This window comes from Malurus melanocephalus, unplaced genomic scaffold (assembly GCF_030028575.1).
Source record: "Malurus melanocephalus ecotype Western Australia unplaced genomic scaffold, MMel_1.1 scaffold_452, whole genome shotgun sequence".
Lineage (NCBI taxonomy): Eukaryota > Metazoa > Chordata > Aves > Passeriformes > Maluridae > Malurus > Malurus melanocephalus.
The window spans coordinates 514,765-534,387 of NW_026623684.1; the positions used below are offsets into that span (position 1 = coordinate 514,765).

The 19,623-nt window shown below is 45.6% G+C and overlaps 2 protein-coding genes across 4 annotated transcripts in view; both read right to left on the reverse strand.

Annotated features, from left to right (window-relative positions):
- Positions 1–736: 736 nt before the first annotated feature.
- On the reverse strand, positions 737–16,722 carry TMEM40 (transmembrane protein 40). Of its 3 annotated transcripts, none has more exons than XM_057380398.1 (14): positions 16,339–16,722; positions 11,628–11,839; positions 9,067–9,123; positions 8,394–8,533; positions 7,662–7,815; positions 6,135–6,242; positions 5,577–5,630; positions 4,696–4,731; positions 3,582–3,614; positions 3,182–3,247; positions 2,832–2,903; positions 2,677–2,751; positions 1,944–2,006; positions 737–1,491 (listed from the first exon to the last, which is right to left on the reverse strand). In XM_057380398.1, exons 3-14 carry the CDS (start codon positions 9,113–9,115, stop codon positions 1,472–1,474), a joined length of 870 nt encoding a protein of 289 aa, XP_057236381.1. In that variant the 5' UTR covers positions 9,116–9,123; positions 11,628–11,839; positions 16,339–16,722; the 3' UTR covers positions 737–1,471. The 3 variants fall into 3 exon arrangements, with proteins under 3 accessions (XP_057236381.1, XP_057236380.1, XP_057236382.1); XM_057380397.1 differs by lacking the exon at positions 16,339–16,722 and adding an exon at positions 12,574–14,518; XM_057380399.1 differs by lacking the exon at positions 16,339–16,722 and adding an exon at positions 12,574–13,386 and having other exon boundaries at positions 11,628–11,823.
- Positions 16,723–17,361: 639 nt separating this feature from the next.
- Positions 17,362–19,623, reverse strand: part of FANCD2 (FA complementation group D2) — a 35,257-nt gene continuing 32,995 nt past the window's right edge. Inside the window, exons 45-47 of the mRNA XM_057380403.1 lie at positions 19,518–19,620; positions 19,352–19,434; positions 17,362–19,274 (exon numbers count right to left, since the gene is read on the reverse strand). Coding sequence (XP_057236386.1) covers positions 19,248–19,274; positions 19,352–19,434; positions 19,518–19,620 — 213 coding nt within the window. The 3' untranslated portion in view covers positions 17,362–19,247. The remainder of the gene's footprint in view (positions 19,275–19,351; positions 19,435–19,517; positions 19,621–19,623) is intronic.

Genomic DNA, 19,623 nt, shown 5'->3' on the forward strand with positions numbered 1-19,623 from the left:
GCAGAGTACCAAATTTAAAACATTAAGAACATGTTTCTCATCCTGACAGTTCCACAGATTGCCTTTCAGAAAGGCATTAGACAGCAGAGGACACTAAAACAGACCTTTTCATCAGARCAGGGTGACTCTGCAGTTTTCAGTTCACCCAAAAGCCATTTGCCACTAACATCGCTACAGTGGTCTGAGCAAGAGTTTATTCACAGATTAACACAATCTAGACAGTATTCTGGGATGGTGAAATATTCCTACAAAGACAGGCAAATAGTACATGTAAAATGAGAATATAAATACTACTAAATAACTTTTATTCATCCTTCTTGCACAATTTAGCCCTTGAGGAGTTGAGTGGCAGCTGTGCTGTGCTGGTGCAGGCCTGAGTGCAATGGTTGGTGTTTCTGGCAGTGCAGCTGGAATTGCAGGCAAAAGTGATCAACACTGGTGCTTCAAATTAAGTACAAGGAAAWGTAACCTTTCTAATTTTCTGAGCAAGGCTTGAAATTGTTCCTGTAAATCTCTCAGCTGTTTGGGTTTACAGCTTTCAGATTTATATTTCCTTACAAGTCCAYGTTTATGGCTTTTTCTATTCAATTTGTTGCCTTCATCATTCTGTGGGTATGAAGACTTCACATTTTTACTAAAAATTTTAAGATAGCCCCTTTTGTTGCAGTCTTCCTGTGATTGCATTAGCCCTACATCCTTGCAATGTGTAACACATCCCAATAAACTGAAAGGAATGTCAAAGTTCCATGTTTATTTTACTCAAAAAAAGAAAAAGGTTGGGGAATGAATCAAATTGAGCACTTTGTTTTTCCCTCAAGAAAAGACTAAATTTGCTGTTGTAAATAATCTCATTACTGCAGCACACTGTCAGTGTATGTAACATCTCCCCAGCCCTCCTCGGGTGAAACTGCTGCCCGCCCMCTGCTCCGAGTTCTGCCACAATCAATTCATCAGCCCCAGCGCCGCCACTGCCGGGGCTCAGCTGGGAGAGCAGTGCTGGCCTCTGCCTGCTCTGGGCAGCACAGCGAGTGGGGGAGGAGGTGGCCAGAATTCCTACAGAAACAGCCAGAGCAAAGCAAGAACCAGCACAGGATAATACTGGTCTGTTGTTGATTTTGGTACACCACAGGCAGACTATGACGGTTTGTTACAAATGAGTAATGCACCACCACAGGACTGCCTAGGGGAGGGAAGGTGAATGTGTTYATGTTTAAATGGAATTAAACACAAAACTACATCTCGATTGTCTTCCAAGCTCTGCTGAGCCACAAACCGCTTTGGAATCCAGAGTGGGGCCCTGTACACYGGTTTCAGGTTTATTTTTGAGGGAAAGGAGTGATGTTTTTCAAAAGTTTCACATTTCAGTATTTCACATTGGCCTTTTGGTTGTTAGGTTCACCTCATAAAGCAGTTCCTTTAATACTGAAAATCTGGACAGCCAGGTTTGGGGAACTGTCCTGAAATACTCCTCCTAGGCAGCTTTTCTCACACCTGTGGGATGAAGGAAAAGACAGCTGTCAGGAGTGCTGTGTTCAGATTGTCCTGTATACATGCAGCTTTCCAACAGTCCTCATATTTTGAGTCCATAAACATAGATAAACGTGAGCCTGGAGTCTGTCTGAAGAGCCAACAAGTGAAGCCTCCCTTGACTCCCTGAGTTTTTAAGTTATAGAATTCTTATGCAAACAGTGCCAGGAAATAGTACCCCATACAGGGTGGAGTACTAAAAATGTGAAAATTTTCTGCCACAGGGTCAAGAGTCAAGACTAATTCATTTTCAAGCCCAAGCAGCTGTAATGAACTGTAGCAAAATATTCCATTCTTTTTAAGGCAGTAAGATTGGAAACTGTCATTTAAATGAGTTGGTCTTAATTCTTGACCAACCAAAGTACCCAGGAAGCYCCAGGGAAGACAGATGTGGTCATTAAAAACAGGACTATTACCTCTTGGCCTGAATCTGTCAATCAGAGGAATAAAGCTGTTAAGGACACTCCGAATTCGGTACACTGTGAAAACAAAAATGTAAGATAAGCAACATAAAACATAAAAAAATAGAAAAATGGCAAAATCCAAACACTGACACTTGTCTAAACAAGCACATCTGCAATATCATTAATAACAAAGATCAGACTGAGTCATGAGAGAACCATCCACAACCTTCCACCAGGTTAACATGAGATTAGAGGAGACAAGCTCTTAGTTGAGGAGCCATAACTTGCAGCTGTTGGCAGCTCTCCTACACCATGCCTAGGGATTGCCAAAATGCCCAGGTTTTAATACTTCCAATAGCTGCTGCCATCCAAGTTCTGCCCCGAGCTCACCCTCAGTCCCAGGGGAATGCATGGCAGCCAGAATGCACAGCATCTTATCCAGTGTATCTGGRAAGACGGGCCTTGCTGCTAAAATTACACGTTGTCATGGCAACACAGCATTCGGCCATTGCTGCAGAAAGAGGTGACTCAGGGTCTTGTGATCATTGAGCAGGAAAAATGAGTYAACTTCTCCCTTCAGCAGCGCTAAGGCTGCTGTCTGCAGCCCCCCTGTAATTGGGAGATGTTGGGGGAGAGTTATGTGGTGAGTTATGGAATGTCAGCCCCAGCAGGTTTATGGCCCTGTGGTGGCTGTGTCACCTTGTCCTTAGCCCAGGGACAGAGTTGCTGCTGCAGGGACACTTACCTAGACCAAAGTATATCCCAGTGGTTTCCAGGGAAGCAAAGGTGATTAAACCAATCCCGAGCGAAATAGTCCAATCTAAGGCAACAAAATAAATGTTAGCTTTGTTCATTTTTCTAAAATGCAACAAATTATCCTTCYATTGAATCTTGCCTCACCTTTGTGGTAGTAGTAGCAAACTAGTAAAGCTCCAATTGCAAAGCAAAGAATGACAAAATGAAAGAATTCATCTGAAATTGAGAGGGAAGATTAGGTCAGAACTGCAGCCATAGCCCTTCCAAATCCACCTTTAGATACAGAGTACCACTCAGGGAATTAAATCAATTTCCTTGAGTTGTCTCATGCACTTGGCTAAACATGAGAAACCTTGATTTTCATCAAGAAGCCTTGATGCACTTCAACRAAGTACTCATGTTGAAAAAATAAAGGTTTTTTTTTAACCAGAAGTCTTATTCTTGGACTAAGGTTCAACATGTTTGACATCAGTTTGATGTAACAAATCCATTACCATCCTTCCGTATGCCCATCCACCGTACTGTCCASTGAGGGGGGTGAGTGCTCTCCTTCTCATATGCTACAAAAAAAGAGATGTCTTTTATTGCCATAGAACTGTGAAATTAAAGAGTTTAAAGTGTGAATGATATATAGATAAATAATTTAGCAGAACATCAATTCATACTTGGCAAGTGTCTATCCTGTCCTACTCTACTTCCTAACTTTGTTTCATGGAATGACTTGCACAGTATTTTTATTAAAGCATTCCATGTTAATACCTGGTTTCAGCCTTCTACTTTTTGATTAGACAATCTCTAGGCATCAAGGAGCTGATATTGCCCTCATCACTAAGCAAAACTCAGGCCTGAAAGAGCGTGCGTAAGATAAACTTTGGTTTGCATATTTGTACTCACCATCTGCATCTGAATCTTCTCTTCTGGCAATCTCTGAAAAAAAAAATATGGTTTTGTTACTTCTGATAAAAAAAAAACAAACAAATATAGAGCTTCCCACCATATCCAGCACTAACAAGCACARCAAGTAACCACCTATCTCCAACAAAACCTGGGGTGAGTGGCAGTGATGCCAAATAGCAAGYGGAAAAGTACCATTYTGCAATACCTTTCTGTGTCAGCCARTGTGGGGAGAATATGGCACTGCRATGGATCCCTTTGCYCTGGTGTTCTGTATAGCTCCTTGGGGACAGGTAACTCAAAAACCTCCCCAAGGGTTTATGCTGCAATTTATATCCTCTCCACTGCACAGAACAGAAGAGATTGAGTAGATGCCCTCTCAAAAGGTTGCTCCCACTGGGCTGTTTGCCTCTTCTAACTCATTTTGTGGCCTTGGCCTGGGCACAGGAGGGATGAGCCCAGTAATGCAWTTAAGCCATTGGCAATTTCCTGCTATAGGCTTTTCAAAAACATTCTGGAGCCGTGCAGCCATGTCTGGTAGGAAGAAATCTGCCTTCAGACTGCCTGTCTGTGCAAGCCTCTTGGCTGACACTGTTGCTCTGTTGCCTGACATCTGGTTTTCACCTGGCACCTCCTGCTGGAAATGCTGTGAGCTAAGGCAGGAATGCATTCAGAGCCAAGCATTCAGTGCTGGTAAAACCCAGATTCCAAGTCTCTCCCACCTTTCACCCCTGTTCAGCAAGTGATAGAGGGCTTCACTCTAAAAACTGTCTCTAGCTTTTGTGGCTAAGACTGAATGGTTGCTCAATAGAATTGCTGGGTTCTCCCCTAAAAAAGGAAGGTGACTGCTGTGAACTGATCTTGTGAGAACCTGGCAGGCCTACAGAAATGGGTTAATCTGCTGGAACACCTTGTACAAATCACCTGCTGTCAGCCAGCCACTASCACAGCCTTGCAACAGAATGTCTGYACCATGTCCAGGTCCAGTGCCARGCTAACTGGAAACCAAGGGATTTAYAGCCAGCAAGTTGTTTTTTAATATATCAGCAGGCCAGAAAGAAGAGACTGCAGTTATAGTCATCCTTCCAGCAGGATGAGACCTGGGAGCACTTACCTGATTCTCTGTAGGGAACCACCTCTGCTGGTATTCCTAAAACACAACACAGAGATAAGGTAGGTTAACACCTGTAGTGAGCGTGTGTGTCTGACACCACTGCCAGCYCATGCAACTCCTGAAATTGGTGCAGGTGGGTAACAGAGACAAGGAAGAGACCAACTCTAACTCCTTAGAGACTGTGGCTCTGCTAGGGGTAATGCAATCAAAAAGCTGGGAAATTACTGAATTATTACCCCTCCCCATATCCCATTTCTCAAAGTATCTGGAGTCAGGTAGAATCAGAKTCCTGTGAGACAGATTAGATCTCCTAATGTCAATTTAAATGAGCTGCTCTTATATCTGGGTTGAGCTCAGTTTAAGATATTAATTAAAATATTAAAGCTTTACATATTTTACATCCATAGTTCTATAGCTATTTCTGTGTATTGACATAGCACATTGTCATCATCTGCATTGTACTTATTTTCCATTTTTCCTTTGGGAGCAAAAGCCTCAGGAACAAGGTGGTCCTCACTGATCTCAGCTGTGGGCTGACTGCAGATYCTGTAAGCAGTGGCTGTGACAGATGTTTTCAGAACCCTTTTGCTGCATTTYAGTGGCAGATGTGCAGACCCAGGCAGAAGGACTCCTCCCACAACAGCAGATTTTGCTGCTCTCCTGGCTCAACTCTGAGCACAGGGCATGGCTGAGTGTCAGCATTAGTTGAGCTTCATCTTGTAGGAAATGGCTTTCCTACAGCCAAATTCCGACTTGTCACTCTTCTACGTATGTTAATATACCTTCGTTCAACAGCCAAAACAACGAATGCAAAAAATTATCCTTTTGGTTTATATTGGCTGCCTCTAGTAAAAGCTAATACTGTTGTCATTTTGTCCTACCTCCAAGTAACTGGCCTTCAGTCTTCTGTCTTGCGAAATCTTCCTCGTCATTGTCTGGATAAGAGAAAGTGTTTGTTTATCAGAGTAAAGAAAAATGTGCCAGCAACATCAGAAACAACAGCACGGTAGTTGTTTGCTCATAATACAGTCATATGAAGGTAAAAATCAAGGCTTTGAAATACAGGGATCACTCTTAGCTGCTTTTGCCTCACAGCTCTCTTCAAAGCTGAATAGGTGGAACACAGCAAATCTGAAGATGGAGCAACTTGTATAAAGGGGTATAGTGAGAATTTATTATCTTTCATTTGGGGAAGGAATCTTGCAGCAGACTTCTATGTTTCTGAAACCAACCTCCTCAAGAGTGGGAAGCAGYCACTATTTTGCTGATAATGAAACAGGTACTGATGATTTTCTGTGTTTTCTCTTTTGCAATTTCTTACTTTATTCAGAGCTCTGCAGAACTGTCACTGAATTGCTGCACATCTCCTATGTCAATCCTTACAAACATGCAGTCAGACTAAGTTAGGTATCAGGGAAAATAAAAGAAATCCTCTTTACCTTGTGCATCTTCATCCATGGACTCATGGGATGAGTTTTCAGACTTTTTTTCTTCTTCTGAAAATACAAAATTCCTTTCCAATCTCTTCAGGAGTTTCAATTTTTCATCTTTTTTATAAAGAGAGAATAAACATTATCAATGACTGCATTTTCACTCTTTTACAATTACAAATTTCATAAGGCTTTATTAAAGGTGGTCTGACAGGAAATCAGACCCGTTGTCTAATTTCAGCTTATTTTTGCACACTTATTTTAGGACAAAGCATCAAATGAAAGCATCAGTTTAGAGTCTCTTAAATGGTTGTGAATAGTTCCTTAAGTTTCATATTCTGCCATTTAATTATTCATAATGCTACCCCTGTGCAAACTCCCTCTCCCTGAAGCAGTAGCAGCAGCAGCTGAACGATGTTTCAGCYGGAGAGGAATGGCTCACCCTGCCCTGGGCGACTTCTGCCAGGGCTCCCTGCGCCGAAGCCGAGGCTGCAGCTCCCTCTCGTGGCACAGGAACCAGCCCTCACAGGCAGCTCTTGGGGAGGCACCTGCCCGGGCTGACCGGGCCCAGGATGCAAAGCGCTCCTGGCCCGTGTGACCAGGGTGCAGGTGACTCTGAACTGCTTCACACCCAGCGCTGAGCTCAGGGCCGGGGCTCTGAGCATCTCCTCATCAGGAGATGCAGYATTTGGGTATAGGCAGGTAGATGGAATTCCTTCCCCTCCAGCAACTCGAGGCTGTTCACAGCCCAAGGGCAGGAAAGRGGTCTTGTTACCAACATTCCTACTCTGACAAATGACCAAAACTGGACTGTGCTCTGGGCTGGGAGGTCTCTCCCCTTCGGGAACATGTCTAATCAAGGCAGAAGCAGGAACAGGATGTCCTTGAGAGTCTGCAGTTAAATTCAGGGTCTTTTTAAGTGAGTGCAGCTCTATCATCTATTAAAGTGACTATAGACCCTGTGAAACTACCCTTAGTTTCTTACTGCACAACCAAAAAAATAAGTCTATTTTTATTTTGCTGCCAGGTCCAGAAACCTGAGTGCCATGCTCTATCCCTTCCTTTTGGTTTTACTATATGTGCTGCTAGAGCCATTTGCAAAACTATTTTCAGTGGTTCAGCTCTGATTTCTTACCACTGTGAGAGCTCAGAGGGRTCCTGGCTGGCTGGATAACAGTCCATGCAAAAAAGTGTCCTATGTGTCATAAATCCAGACAGATGAAAAAGCTGAAGCACCAAGCCAGAGGAAACTTTCYCAAGTCAGAGAAACTTCTTTGGCAACATCATCCCAGGACATCCTCTCTCCYTAAAAGCAGGTGTTCTTTTTGCCCAGAAGAAGCCATGTCAAACTACAGTAAAATACTAACTTTAGCTCCCATTACCACCTTACCTAATTGCCTTTCCTGAGCAGTATTTCAGACATTTCAGTTGCTCACTAACTTCCAAGCACATAGCAGTTTTCAAGCTGCTGTCAAGTCCCAATGGCACTGGAGTAATTTTAACAAAGCAGCTGACAGGAAAACACGTAGGACTCACCCTTTCCCTTTGAGCTGGGCAGCTGCCTGTACCCAGATGGGTTGGATGTCTTCAGCAAAAGGTAAAGAAGAGCCATTGCCCTGACTCCTTTCTTCTCTATAGCTTCTAGGCAGGCAGCACAGCCTCCAGGGAGGGCATCGCAGCTGTTGAGGAGCTGAAAAGAAGGTAAGTAAATAGTAAATAGTAAATAGTCTTTCCAATAAAACACAGCCTGTAGAAGAACATCCTGATGTGCAAATGAGGGAATCTCACCCTGTGGGAAATGTAACTCCCTGCACCTACTTATAGAAGGGGGAAATTGGGAACAAAAAGTAATGYCAAAGATGGGAAGAGACCGTAAATTCCACTCAACAACTCAGAGCAGATCCATCAACTGGAAAAACAGAATAGTTGGCAATAGTTAACTATTCAGAGAGCTGGAGAAACACATCTATAGGGTCTGAAAATGGATGTGCAAACACTGCAGTATCTTACACCAAAATGTCACTAACAATGGTCCTGCCTGGAATATAGTGAGCTGAACTGATCTTGAGGAATTTATACAAAGCCAGTTATTTTTGCACATGGAGAGCAATGAAGTAAAAAGCAGTGGCCTGAACCACATTTATCTAAGTACCCTGTTACACCTTTTAATATATTTCCGCATATCAGATAATGTGACTATATGATCTCTCCAATTTATAGTAGAAAAGTATTTGCATAGCAAGGGTAAGTGTTTCTTTAGTAACTTACATTGTTCTTTTCTTCAGTATTCAGGATTGGTGGSTCAGTGGTGGCCAAGCATCTTACAAGAGAGTCCCAGAAGGATTGGTTTGTTTTCTCATGATTCTCCAAGTACTTGGCATCAGCAGCAAAAACCCTCTGGAAAATGTCTGTGAGGAAAACAAACCTGTCACTGTGCAGCAGTAGAGGGGGGTTGTATGGCAGTGCTCCTGTGGTGCTCAGTGTAAGTGTGGTGAGAGACACCACGCTCTAACACATTGCCCAATAACAGCATATAGGAAAAAGAGTGGTGCTATATTGTATCAAGCACCTCAATCTGCCACAAAACAGCAGAAAAATGTCAATAGCCCATACAAATKATTTAATCCTCTGTGATGCTGTTGTCTCAGTTAGAGAAGCATGGCAAGTGTTCCCAAAGTATTCCTAGCTATTTAACAGGTACTTATCCTGACCATGCTGTTTTATAGATAAGCACAACCTTCACGTTTTTAAATTCCTGCTTTCATGCATACAAGGCCTAACTGGAGCCAGTGGAAGAGCTGGGAAATAACTGCTGGTCCCTCTTACAAGCAAGGAGATGGATAGGGTGTTTTCAGCGGCAATAAATTTCCTTGACTCATGCCCACCCTGGCAAACACTGCTGTGTAGTGTGCATAAGCCAAAACCTGGGTGCTTCCCTCACCTTGCTGTTCTTCAGTAAGATCTGGGATAGGGACATCCAAGTTCTCCATTGCTGTGCCTGTCTGAAAGGGGAGAAAAAGCACATTTAGAATCCTGTCACTGACCTTCCTGGTTTTCTGCCTTTGATTTTCTGCAAACACAGCGTCTCTATCTGGTCCTTTCAGTTTTGAAATTACTTCTCTGTTTCACATTATGATTCATTCACCTGACACCCAATTCCTGACTCCTCTGAGTGAGTCCTACTGGACTTTGGTTCTTAGGAAAGAGCAAAAGTCTGATCATCATGAGTAAAACAAAAAGAAGTCAGACTTGATCATTCACATTGTTGTTTTGTAAAGCTACCATGGTGTCTAATTAACTATTTATCACAGATRTGAGTAATCTAATAGGCCCTGTTCCATTCACGAAATAAAACAATTATCCTGTACCTTTAACATGCTAATACTTCATATGTGTCAGACAGGAAAAATAGCAAAAATTCTTCCTAGGAAAGTCCCACAAAACTTTTAATTCTTGTCTCACAGAAGACATTGATGCTTCAACATCTGTTCTTCCCAAGTTGTAAAGGAAATTTCTACTAACTTTAGCTTTATGAATTACAAATTTTTAAGTGTTGATCCCAGATTAATTACTGGTATTTCCATAGAAACAAACATTCTGATATCCCCAAAATTCAGTGTTTCTTTTTGTTTTGATAAACTCGCCATGGAAGTTTTGGGCTGAGGCTGGAATGTTCTGATGGTGCACATTTTGTGGTGGCTGTGGTTCTGAATTGTTATCTCTGCCTGCCATGGTCCAGCATCCTACACTGATGCATTTCCCCTTGTGCAATATTGCAACTAACCCACAGCTGTACTGAGAAATGTAGAAGACTTTTGGGGCTCCTGAAGCCATTTCCACTATGCAGGATGCAAGAGGAAAACAGCTTATACATCCACACATTTTCTTACAATTTAATTCCATTCAAAACACTTCCAATCAAGCAGTTTGAAAACTAAGTATATCCTTTAAATTTTCCAGAGAAAAAYCTGTGGCAGATAACCCCCTTCCCTGACTTACATCCAGCCTTTGTTGCTGTAGCTGTGGGAGCTGTGAGACTGTGGGCACCTGATAGGGAATGTAGAAAATGCATCTGTCCCTTCTGCTGGGTAAGTTACCAGCTGACGTTGAAATGTAAAAACTCAGCACACCAYGCCCTGGACAGACTTGTTCTTGGCCACTCAATAAGGAATGTCAGTTCTATGCATTTATCTATCTCCAGGTATGGTTTTTTGCCTTTTTCAGTCTCTTCCTTGCCTTCCTATTTGCTCAGCTTAGACCTTGCAATAGCTGCAAGTTTAAGCTATATCTTTAAACCTCTCTCTGGACTGCACAGTTGAAATACCAGACCTAACGGAACAAAAGTACTTTAAATACACTTTTTTTTTTTTTCTGACTGATCAATTCCATTTCAAAAAAGGCTTTATAAATATTCAGATATTTTACTGTTGAGTGAAATTCAGCAGGTTTGTCTCTGGGGTTCCTAATAACCAGTGCAAGCTACTTTCAGTGGCATTTTAAGACWGGTTTCTCTTCCCCTGACAGGAACTTAGCACAGTAGCTGTCCTATCCCAGCTTTACATCATCCCAAAGTGAGTGGATGGGCACCACCCAGCCTGTCCTGCCACTCACACAGGAAGAGCAGATTCAACACTGAAGGCAGAGCAGACAYTGTCATCCTCATCCTCATCTGCTATCAGACTGATTTACTTCAAAACTGCTCATTTGCAGTCTGGCCCAAACAACCAGACTGTTCCAGCAACAGAAACACAGTTGCACTTTTGYATCCCCCTGTGGAAAGACCTGGATGCCGCAGGAGGATCCAGGAGCAGCCGGCATCCGCTCCCATCTCCCTTTCTGTGCCTCCAGCACAGCTCAGCCCTGTCAGTCACCAAGATTTACATAACCAAGGAAGCTGGGTACCTAATTTCTCCTAGACTATGCACAATTAATTCCCTTGTGGCTCTTCTGGAAAGAAAATCAGATCTAAACAAAGGATAAGTATAGGTGCTTAATTATTGTATGTTTTCAAAGTGACTTAGTTGATTATACCTCAYAATGAGAGAGGGATGATGATGTACAGACATTTCAGCTTGGCCATGAGCTCATTGGGGAACGACGTGAACAGCAGACCTCACCTTGCTTTCCCCACAGTAAATTAGAATTTAATTGCAGTGAGGTCTTTTTAACATGTTAGAATAAATCTGTGTGCAGAGTCAGATTTAGAAAGCGAGGCTAACAACTTCCACACACAACAATATTTTGCTTAGCTGATGAAATATATGAGGGAAATTGCTCAATGGGAAAACAACAAAAAATGCAAATAAAGAGAAATAAGATTGTTTGGACTTCAAGACAAAAATTAGACAATCCTAAACCTTTTCCCTTTGAAACCACTTTTATCTTTCATTTTAAGTTGTATGCTGACACATAATCTTGCTAATTTTATTTTAAACATTGTCCCTCAATGCCCTTTTCTCAAACCAAACCCAAACCAAACCAAACSRAGTTCTTAAAACACACCTGCTTGTCTTAGGCTGGTCCTAGCAGTTGGTTCCACAGAAAGACGTCCTGAAGGGCTGTGGCCGTGGTGAAAGCCGAGTTTCTTCCAGCGAGACAACAAAAAGTGAACCACACCAGCTCAGTTTGGACTTACTCCAGTTTCTTTGGGCTGTGCCACCAGTGAGGTAGTAATTCTGCTACCCTTCTGCTTGCATTCCTGTTGTCAAATATAGCTGAAATGTGACACAGAAACAGCAAAATTCAGACTTTCCGCTCTCCTTGAACCCAGGCGTGTAGAGRGACCCAGCAAGCATGTGTCATGACAGGAAGAGGAGCTCCCTAGGCTCACTCTGACTGGCCCCATGGTGGTGAGCAGGAGCAGGCACAGCCCATCTACTCCTTGCTGCAGCTCCAGCACTTCCTTCTTCTCCTGGCTTTCACAGCAAGCCCGGACACGAAGAATGCACTGCTGCCAGCCCCACACCTGTAAGCCCAGGGGGGCTTGCTGTATGTTTTCCAGCTCTGCCATAAGCATTTATGTGCAGCATTTAAAATTACTTYGTTTGTATTTGTCCTTTCACGCTATGTGCCTCTCTGTGATCATTGCAAAGCTCTGAAGGAAGAAAATGAGCTGATCAGAAGACAGAAAAGTTCATGCTTGTAGTCTAAGCAAAATTAAGGCAAACAAATCTTTCTCTACGCATAAAGCATAAGGCTTGCTGTGAGGACTCTAGAAAAAAAATATTTAAAAGATGAGGAAGCTGAGTCAGAAAGACTCGAGTCAAGAGGAGAGGTTAWAGGGAAGTTCTGTAACCCCCACAGAATCAGAACCTGTTTCTGTAAAAACAGTGTTTTGATGTCTCAGACAGTAACYAACAACCCAGCAGTGTACCGAGAGCCTGTACACAGCCCCAAACACCCTCAGGCTTGGCCCCAAGAAGCTCCTGAACCCCTCCCCTGCACTCACCTGCRAGGCTGTGTGGTGGTTCAGGATGCCAGGTCAGGGATCCCAGTGCCAGCTCTGCCTTATGCTGGCAGGTGGGTGGGAAGGCGTTGGGGCTGGGGCCTCACGTGGCCTCCCCTGACTCACGAGGTGAGCAGACGGCAGCTCCGCCGTCATCCTCTGGCTACAGAGGTCACTTCCCAGACATGTGCTCCCATCTCCCCAAGATCTAGGGAAGCTGGCCAAGGACCGAGCTCCCGGCATGGAGACGAGCTGGGCAGCTCCCAGCGTGTCKCAGGCACTGATGGCCCTTGGTAGCCCTGAGCAGCCAGGACCCCTCACTCCTGCTCTTCAGCAGAGCCCCCCTCAGGCTGGAGCCCCAGGGCCTCCGTGCAACATGAAGAGAGCACTGGGGATGCAGAACCTGCTCTGAGGGGAGAAGCCCTGGGCTTGAGCAGGGACCACGATGGGGGTTTAGAAGGCCAGACATGCAGCCTTGGTGCTCAGGGCATCCCAAGGAGGCAGAGGTGGAATRCCTGTGCAGCTGTGTCAATGACAGGGAAGGGAAAGGTGCCCTCTACCCACCCTATTCGCAGCAGCCTCAGACGGCGCTGGCAAAACAAATCCTCTGATTCTGCTCATCCTATACCCACTGTAAGCTCACCAGTGCTCCCCTCCAGCCCTTCCCAGCCACCTCTGACAAATCACTTCTCCAGCACAAGAGTTATCTGGAGCCACTCCAGGGCTGTTTTTTCTGTTCAGGGCAGCTGCTCCTTCACAGCCAGGTGATGGTTTCTTACTCAGCCAGCCCTCAGAAGGCAACATGAGAGTAGGAAAGGAGGGGGCAGATCCCTCTGGTCCACCAGAGCAGAAGGCAGCAGATGTTGGTCACCTGAAAATGTGTGAGGAGTGACAGCTAGATTCAAAKGAGACTCCTTGGGACATTCCAACAGCACAAGAGCTATTGATTACACAAGGTGTGGCCATGTAAATCATTTGTCAAATTCAGCTAACAGCTTCACYCTGTTGTGCAGTTGATGCCCCAGGAGTACTTGTTTACCCTCCCTCTCCTCTCCTCACACTTCTTCATCCTCTGATGCTTCTGGAGAGACTGGGACACAGGTAAAGTAAATTATATTYACTGTAGTAGGCGTCCATTGATCTTTCTTTTCCAGTTGGTTTGGTTGTTTTGTTTGTTCCTGTTGGCTGGGGRTTTTATAATTTTTCAAAGGAGGGAAGGATTGGGTTTTAGGTTTTTTTAAGCAAGGTGTTCCACTACTTTTATATAAGGGCCTATTCAAGTGCCTTGCCTCACCTACCCTGACATTTTTAATTAYATGTAACATTGAACAATTAAAGCAGTGCAATACTCTGAATATACTGCTGGGAATATTATCTAATGAATTAGAATGCTTTATCATGTATTCCATTCCATTCCATTTACTTGGCCCTTATTAGGGAACCATCCTCTGAGAGTTAGGAGAAYGGTGATTTATTCTTTGTGTGCTGGGAAAATTGCTTCCAGGAGGGCTTTAAAGAGGTGAAACCCAGGCAGAGCAGCTCTTATGCTTGACACTAATTGGGTGCAGTGTGTGTGAGGATTTGTCACACAGGCAGGGTGCATGAGAAATGTAGAAATWCTCCTAAGTGAGTGTAGGAGGGGCCCAGTGACGGTACATAGAGTAGTAATTGCTCATTAAGTCATCACATTTCTGACAGATGAAAACATTCCCATAACACCTCTTGCCCTACCCTGACTTTTATCCACCAGGTTGGTTAAATTAGTCCCTCTTGTGCATTTACCTAGCTGCTACTTATTTTCCTTTAAATTAAGTCTGCTTCAACAATTGTGAGCTCTGAAGCACAGGTAACTGCAGGGGGATTATGCCTTACTGTCAGCTGCRTTTTGCAGGCTACAGGTAGTTTACAGCAACCTTTCTGGTTTTAGACTATGAGACTTTTAAGAAAAAAGAAACAACCCACTCTCTAACCTTCCAGACCAGTAACACCCTGTTATGTGGAGATCATAAGAAAGCAGCTGTTTGCCTTGGGTTGGGAGGAACCCTGAGGTTTAGCCATGAAAGCTTTTGTGGAATCATATGAGAGTGGCATATTGTATGTTATTAAGATCTTCTGGAAATTTTTTCCTCATTCTGTACCCTTCTATGAAATTACTTGCCATAATAAAGAATTGSATTAATATTTAAATTACCACAGCAGAATTTTTGCTAAAGCCTGTTACATTTAAGAACTAGGCCTGTTTGAGCAGGCTAAATCAAAGGCCAGGATGTTATCAGTCACGTCCTGGAGGATTACTGACCTCCTCAGGCACTGATCAACACCTCATGAGGCTGAAGAGTGAGTGATTCCAGTACTAAGACAAGCACAAAATCCTCCCCTTACTGGCTACAGGCAATGATGGAAATGTTCTCTCACTATAAGAACTTCTCTTTGTTATGGTTAGCACATTGCAGGCTCACGAATTCACTCTGAGGCATGCAGCTCTGCAAGACAAGGGAGAATGACACCTGGGGCATTGGTTGCTGGTCTTTCCACTTCAGCTGCAAGAGMAGTTTTCCAGTTCCAGTCTGGCTGCTAAAGCCCAGGCCTGTCAGTGGAATGGACAGTACAGCCCCAACACCAAGCACAAGGCCATAAAGAGCAGGCTGCTGGCTGCCAGAGAAGTAGGGAACAGTGAGCTATTCCCAGCCTCTAGCCTGGCTGAGCCAAGTGCTGCAGCAAACACAGGGATCAACATGTGGTCTGATAGTTTCTCCATCCACKGCCCTGACTAGAGAACTGCTTCCAGAAGCAACCTACAAACAAACCTGCTCAATATCTGCTCCTCTCCTCTTCCATGATCTCCCAGTTCCCTGGGCTCCCTTCCCATCCCCAGTCTTCTGGCCTAGCAATATGGCTGGAAGTGCCCCATGGAAGCACAGCCACAGGTAGGAGAGTACACATGCTCCCTGGGAAGCACAAGGAGCCTGAGGGACAATTCCCTGCTTCAGCTCATTCTTCCTCTTGATTAAAGCCCTTTTCCTCAGCACTCTTAAGCACACAGGCAACACCAAGGATTTCRATATTTCATCCTGACATTTTGTGGAATGGGTTTGGTCCTATAATCCATTTTGTAACCCTGTCAGCAAGGCAGGCTGAGACCTGTCCCCACAGCTGCTTTGTCAGCAATGTACCTGCCAGGAGATGGCAAGACTGGGAAGCAGAAAAGTCTACAGAGAAGTAGCAAGGCATGGGTTGGTTACCTGGTGGGGTTACCTGCTGGCAGAGGGGCAACACAGCAAGAGTCAGAGGGGSTGGGCCAGCAGCTCTGTGCAGCACTGACCACATTGGCTGGAGCATCCCCCAGCCAAGGCAAACCTCAGATCTACCACAGGTCGGGACTCTGAAGTCAGCARGACTCAGTTTGATCTATCCATTGTTTCCCCAGAATATTATTGTCAAACTTTTGCTTCAGGACATACCCAGTGATAATCCTCTCCTCCCCCAAAAGGAGCATTCTGTCAACTACTGGCTTCACATTTCTRTGATATAAAGTGAAAACACACAGGCTGTCAGACTGCACAGGGAGGGAGKGACAGGGAAGGTGAGTAGAAAGGTGAGCTCATGGTACATCCACCATAAAGGTTTTATGTGCTCTAGGGCCAAGTCCCAGGTACTCACGCTCTGCAGAGCTCACAGCAGTACTGCTGGCAGCTTTGGAAATGGGACACAAAACCTCAATGAATCTGRAGCCCTCCCTTACTCCTGTGACCTTCCCATCTCACTGACCTGGAGAACAGCAGCAATCCCAGGCTGGAAGGGCCAATCTTCTCTTTGTGAAACAACTCAAATGACATCCACTGCTGCTGGTGCCTTGACACCAGGATGTAAGCAGACACCTTCTCCTGAGATCTTTAAAATTCAGCCTTGTAAAGCTCTTAGGGTCAAAGTGCAGCTCTCCCTCAACAACTCAGCTGTGTCCTAACACATTCCTCTCTGGAGATCACCTCAGCTCACTGAATTATTATAAATCACCTGCAACATAAAGGATGAAGGTAGATTTGACTTTAAAACTGTTTTCAGAAATCAAGGCTCTGCTTGCAGTAGGCACTGAGAGAGCCCTAAAGGTATTTGTTAAAAGCTAGAACTATTTGAGGAGTGTGGTCCAATCCATTCATCTTAAAAGATGTGCTTTAGATCAGACAATAATCTTTTTGGGCAATGCAAAGCTTGAATCAAGCTCTAGCTCCCTCTTCTGCTGACACCACACAAAGGGTGAAGCCAACACATCTTGTCTCCCACCCAGATCAAAACACTGCTACTTGTTCCCAAACCTCAGAGGACCATTGATGACTGCTGGACTGCTCCAATTGCTCCATGAGACCTGGCTGCCTGTCCAGCAGACAGTGGGGGACTACARGCCCAGTGTCTGTCATTGAGAGTGCCAACCTTTCTTAAACCTACAGATTGGCTCAGGTTCTCTAGAGCAATTCTGGTACTTTCCTAAGGGGCTTCAAACCAGCTTCTCAGCAGTTCAGGCTCTGGGAAACCATCTGCTGACCATATGCAGAGCACCAACCCCTCKCAGGACATGAGGACAGCATGCTGTGAGGACACAGAGGACATTGTCATGTCCTGCTATTAWATGTGTGATGGGAAGAACAGTACCACCAACACACCACATAAATCAGTCTTCTAAATTAGAATACACAAATCCACTCCAGAAAAGTTTAATGTAGGTTCCTGGGGCATCATATTCTGAAAAAAAAACAAAAAACCAAAATACAGTACAACGGAAAAAAAAGGCAAACAGAATTCCCCAGTATTTAAAATAATGAAATGTGTCAAAGTTCCATCTATTACAAGGCTGGACACCACAGCAGCTGCTGGAAGAAGCTGTATCAGCCTGAGGACCAAGAGGTTTCTCCACCTCCCAGACATGGCCTGGAATAAGCAGCACCCAAGCAGAATGGCTGGTTCCTTAGGGAACTTTTAAGACTCCTTGAAAGAAAAAGGGCAGAACTCTGTACTGCAGTGAGCACCCCAGCACCCCTGCTGGGACATGAACCGGACTAGCTGTGCTGAAGCTCTCTGAGAGCACAAATCCTGGGAGAACTGGTACCTTCCAGCAGATCCCACCAACTGTGTGGCAAAACCTACTCCTTTGCAAAATCCTGGTATCAGAGGAAAAAGAGACATTACAACAGCCAGTCAGSAAACTGGAAGGGATCTGAGAAACACCACACTACTAGCTGGGAACAAGCAATGGATCTTGAGTTATGAGGTCAGCCCAGTGCAGCCCCAGCCCCAGGGATGTTTGTGGTACCCTGTCTCCTATTCAGTCTTTGGACTGAAGAATCTTAGCACAATTTAGGCAAGAACCTCTGGTGGTCTCTGCCTCACCTCCCTCCCATCCAAAGCAAGGCCAATTTCAAAGTCAGATCAGTTCAGTTCAGGTAAGTAATGTTATCTCCAAGGACAGAGATCTCAGGGCTCCACTACAGCAAGTCCACAGTAAGCAATGCATGGGCCACAGCAGTACTTCTGATGTACCTGAGCTACAGAGCAGCTGCCTTGGAGCCAAGAGAGAGCTGCTTTCCCTCCATCTATCAATCTTGTATGACTGCATTCTAATTTGGTATCCCCCCTACACCTAAGTGCAGTGATCCATGGCTGTTCCACTCCACTGCAGGGCTGCTATAAAGTACTTATTTCCACAGATACTATGCCCCAAAAGCAGCCAAGCCTCCCTGATGTGCAGCCCAACCTCACAGTAACCACTACAAGAGCTGAGGGAGAGGCTGGAGGAACACTTATTCAAACAATGAAAAACAGATTCCCATGGAGAACAAAACTGTGAGCTTTGAGGAGGATCTACGTCAGCAAGGAACCAGCTGATGTCAGCCTCAAAAACATGAACATTAAGTTACCCAGGTGCTTAGTAAACACTGCAGGCATTACACTGCCATCGTGAAAAAGCTAAGATTACAGTTGGAGAATACACCAAGACATTTAAAGTCTGCTGGGAAGCAATAAAAYCTTTGTTGATACCAACTCCATGGACTCCCCAACAAACACTAAATGTGAGCAATGAATCTGCAGGTCRAGATGCCCACTGAAAAAACTGGGATAAATAGAGGAGTGGTGGGAAGGGCTGAGAGACTTCCTTCTCCTTGCCACTTGCCTCTCAGAGARGAGGATAAGCACCTCTTCCCCGGTACTGGCAAAGGGCCCTCTCTTGTGGCATGTGCACCACACCAGGTGAGCCTGCTGTCACCACACTGCTCTAACACATSTACATGTGAAGGCTGAGACACCCTCCAAACCACAGGGAGCACTAGATTTTCTGCTGGGACCCCAGTAGGAGCACAAAGCACCCCAAAGGCTGGTCARGTGCCTCCAAGAGCTGACAACAGCCTGGCCCGTGGCCCTTGTGGCACAGCCCCATGTGCGGGGAGGAATGTGTGCCCAAACCCCGAGGGTCAGGCAGATGGAAGGGCAGGCTCTGGACATCCAGGACGGTGGCAGGGAGCCGGGCATCCCGCGGCCCAGCCCCAGGCAGGCAGGCAGAGAGCAGGCAGGGCAGGAGCACAGCGGTTTATTGGCAACACGAGCAGAGGCGGCGGCGGTGGCGGCGGGCCCCGAGCAGGATGCGGGGCGGCGGTGCTCCGGCGGCGGGGGCCGGGGCCGCCCAGGGCCTATGTCAGCGTCTCCCCCTTGGTGACCTACGGGAAAAGGAAATGCCTCAGCCAGGGCCGGCCCCGGGCCCGGCCCGCACCCGGCCCACCGCCCCGCTGCTCACCCGGGCCTCGATGTACTCGATTCTCCGCTCCAGCGCCGTCAGCTTCTCGTTCAGAGTGGCCAGCCGGGACCGGCACGACATGTCTGCGRGGAGGCGGCAGTGAGACACCGCGGGCCCCCTCACAACCCTGCCCGGCCCGCCCGCAGCCGCCGCCCCGCGCCCTCACCGAACGAGTTGAGGAAGTCCGCGATCTTCTTGATGGAGCTGGTGATCACCTCGATGTACTCGCGGTTGGCCCAGTCCTGGTGGATCTCCCGCTGCACCGGGTCCTC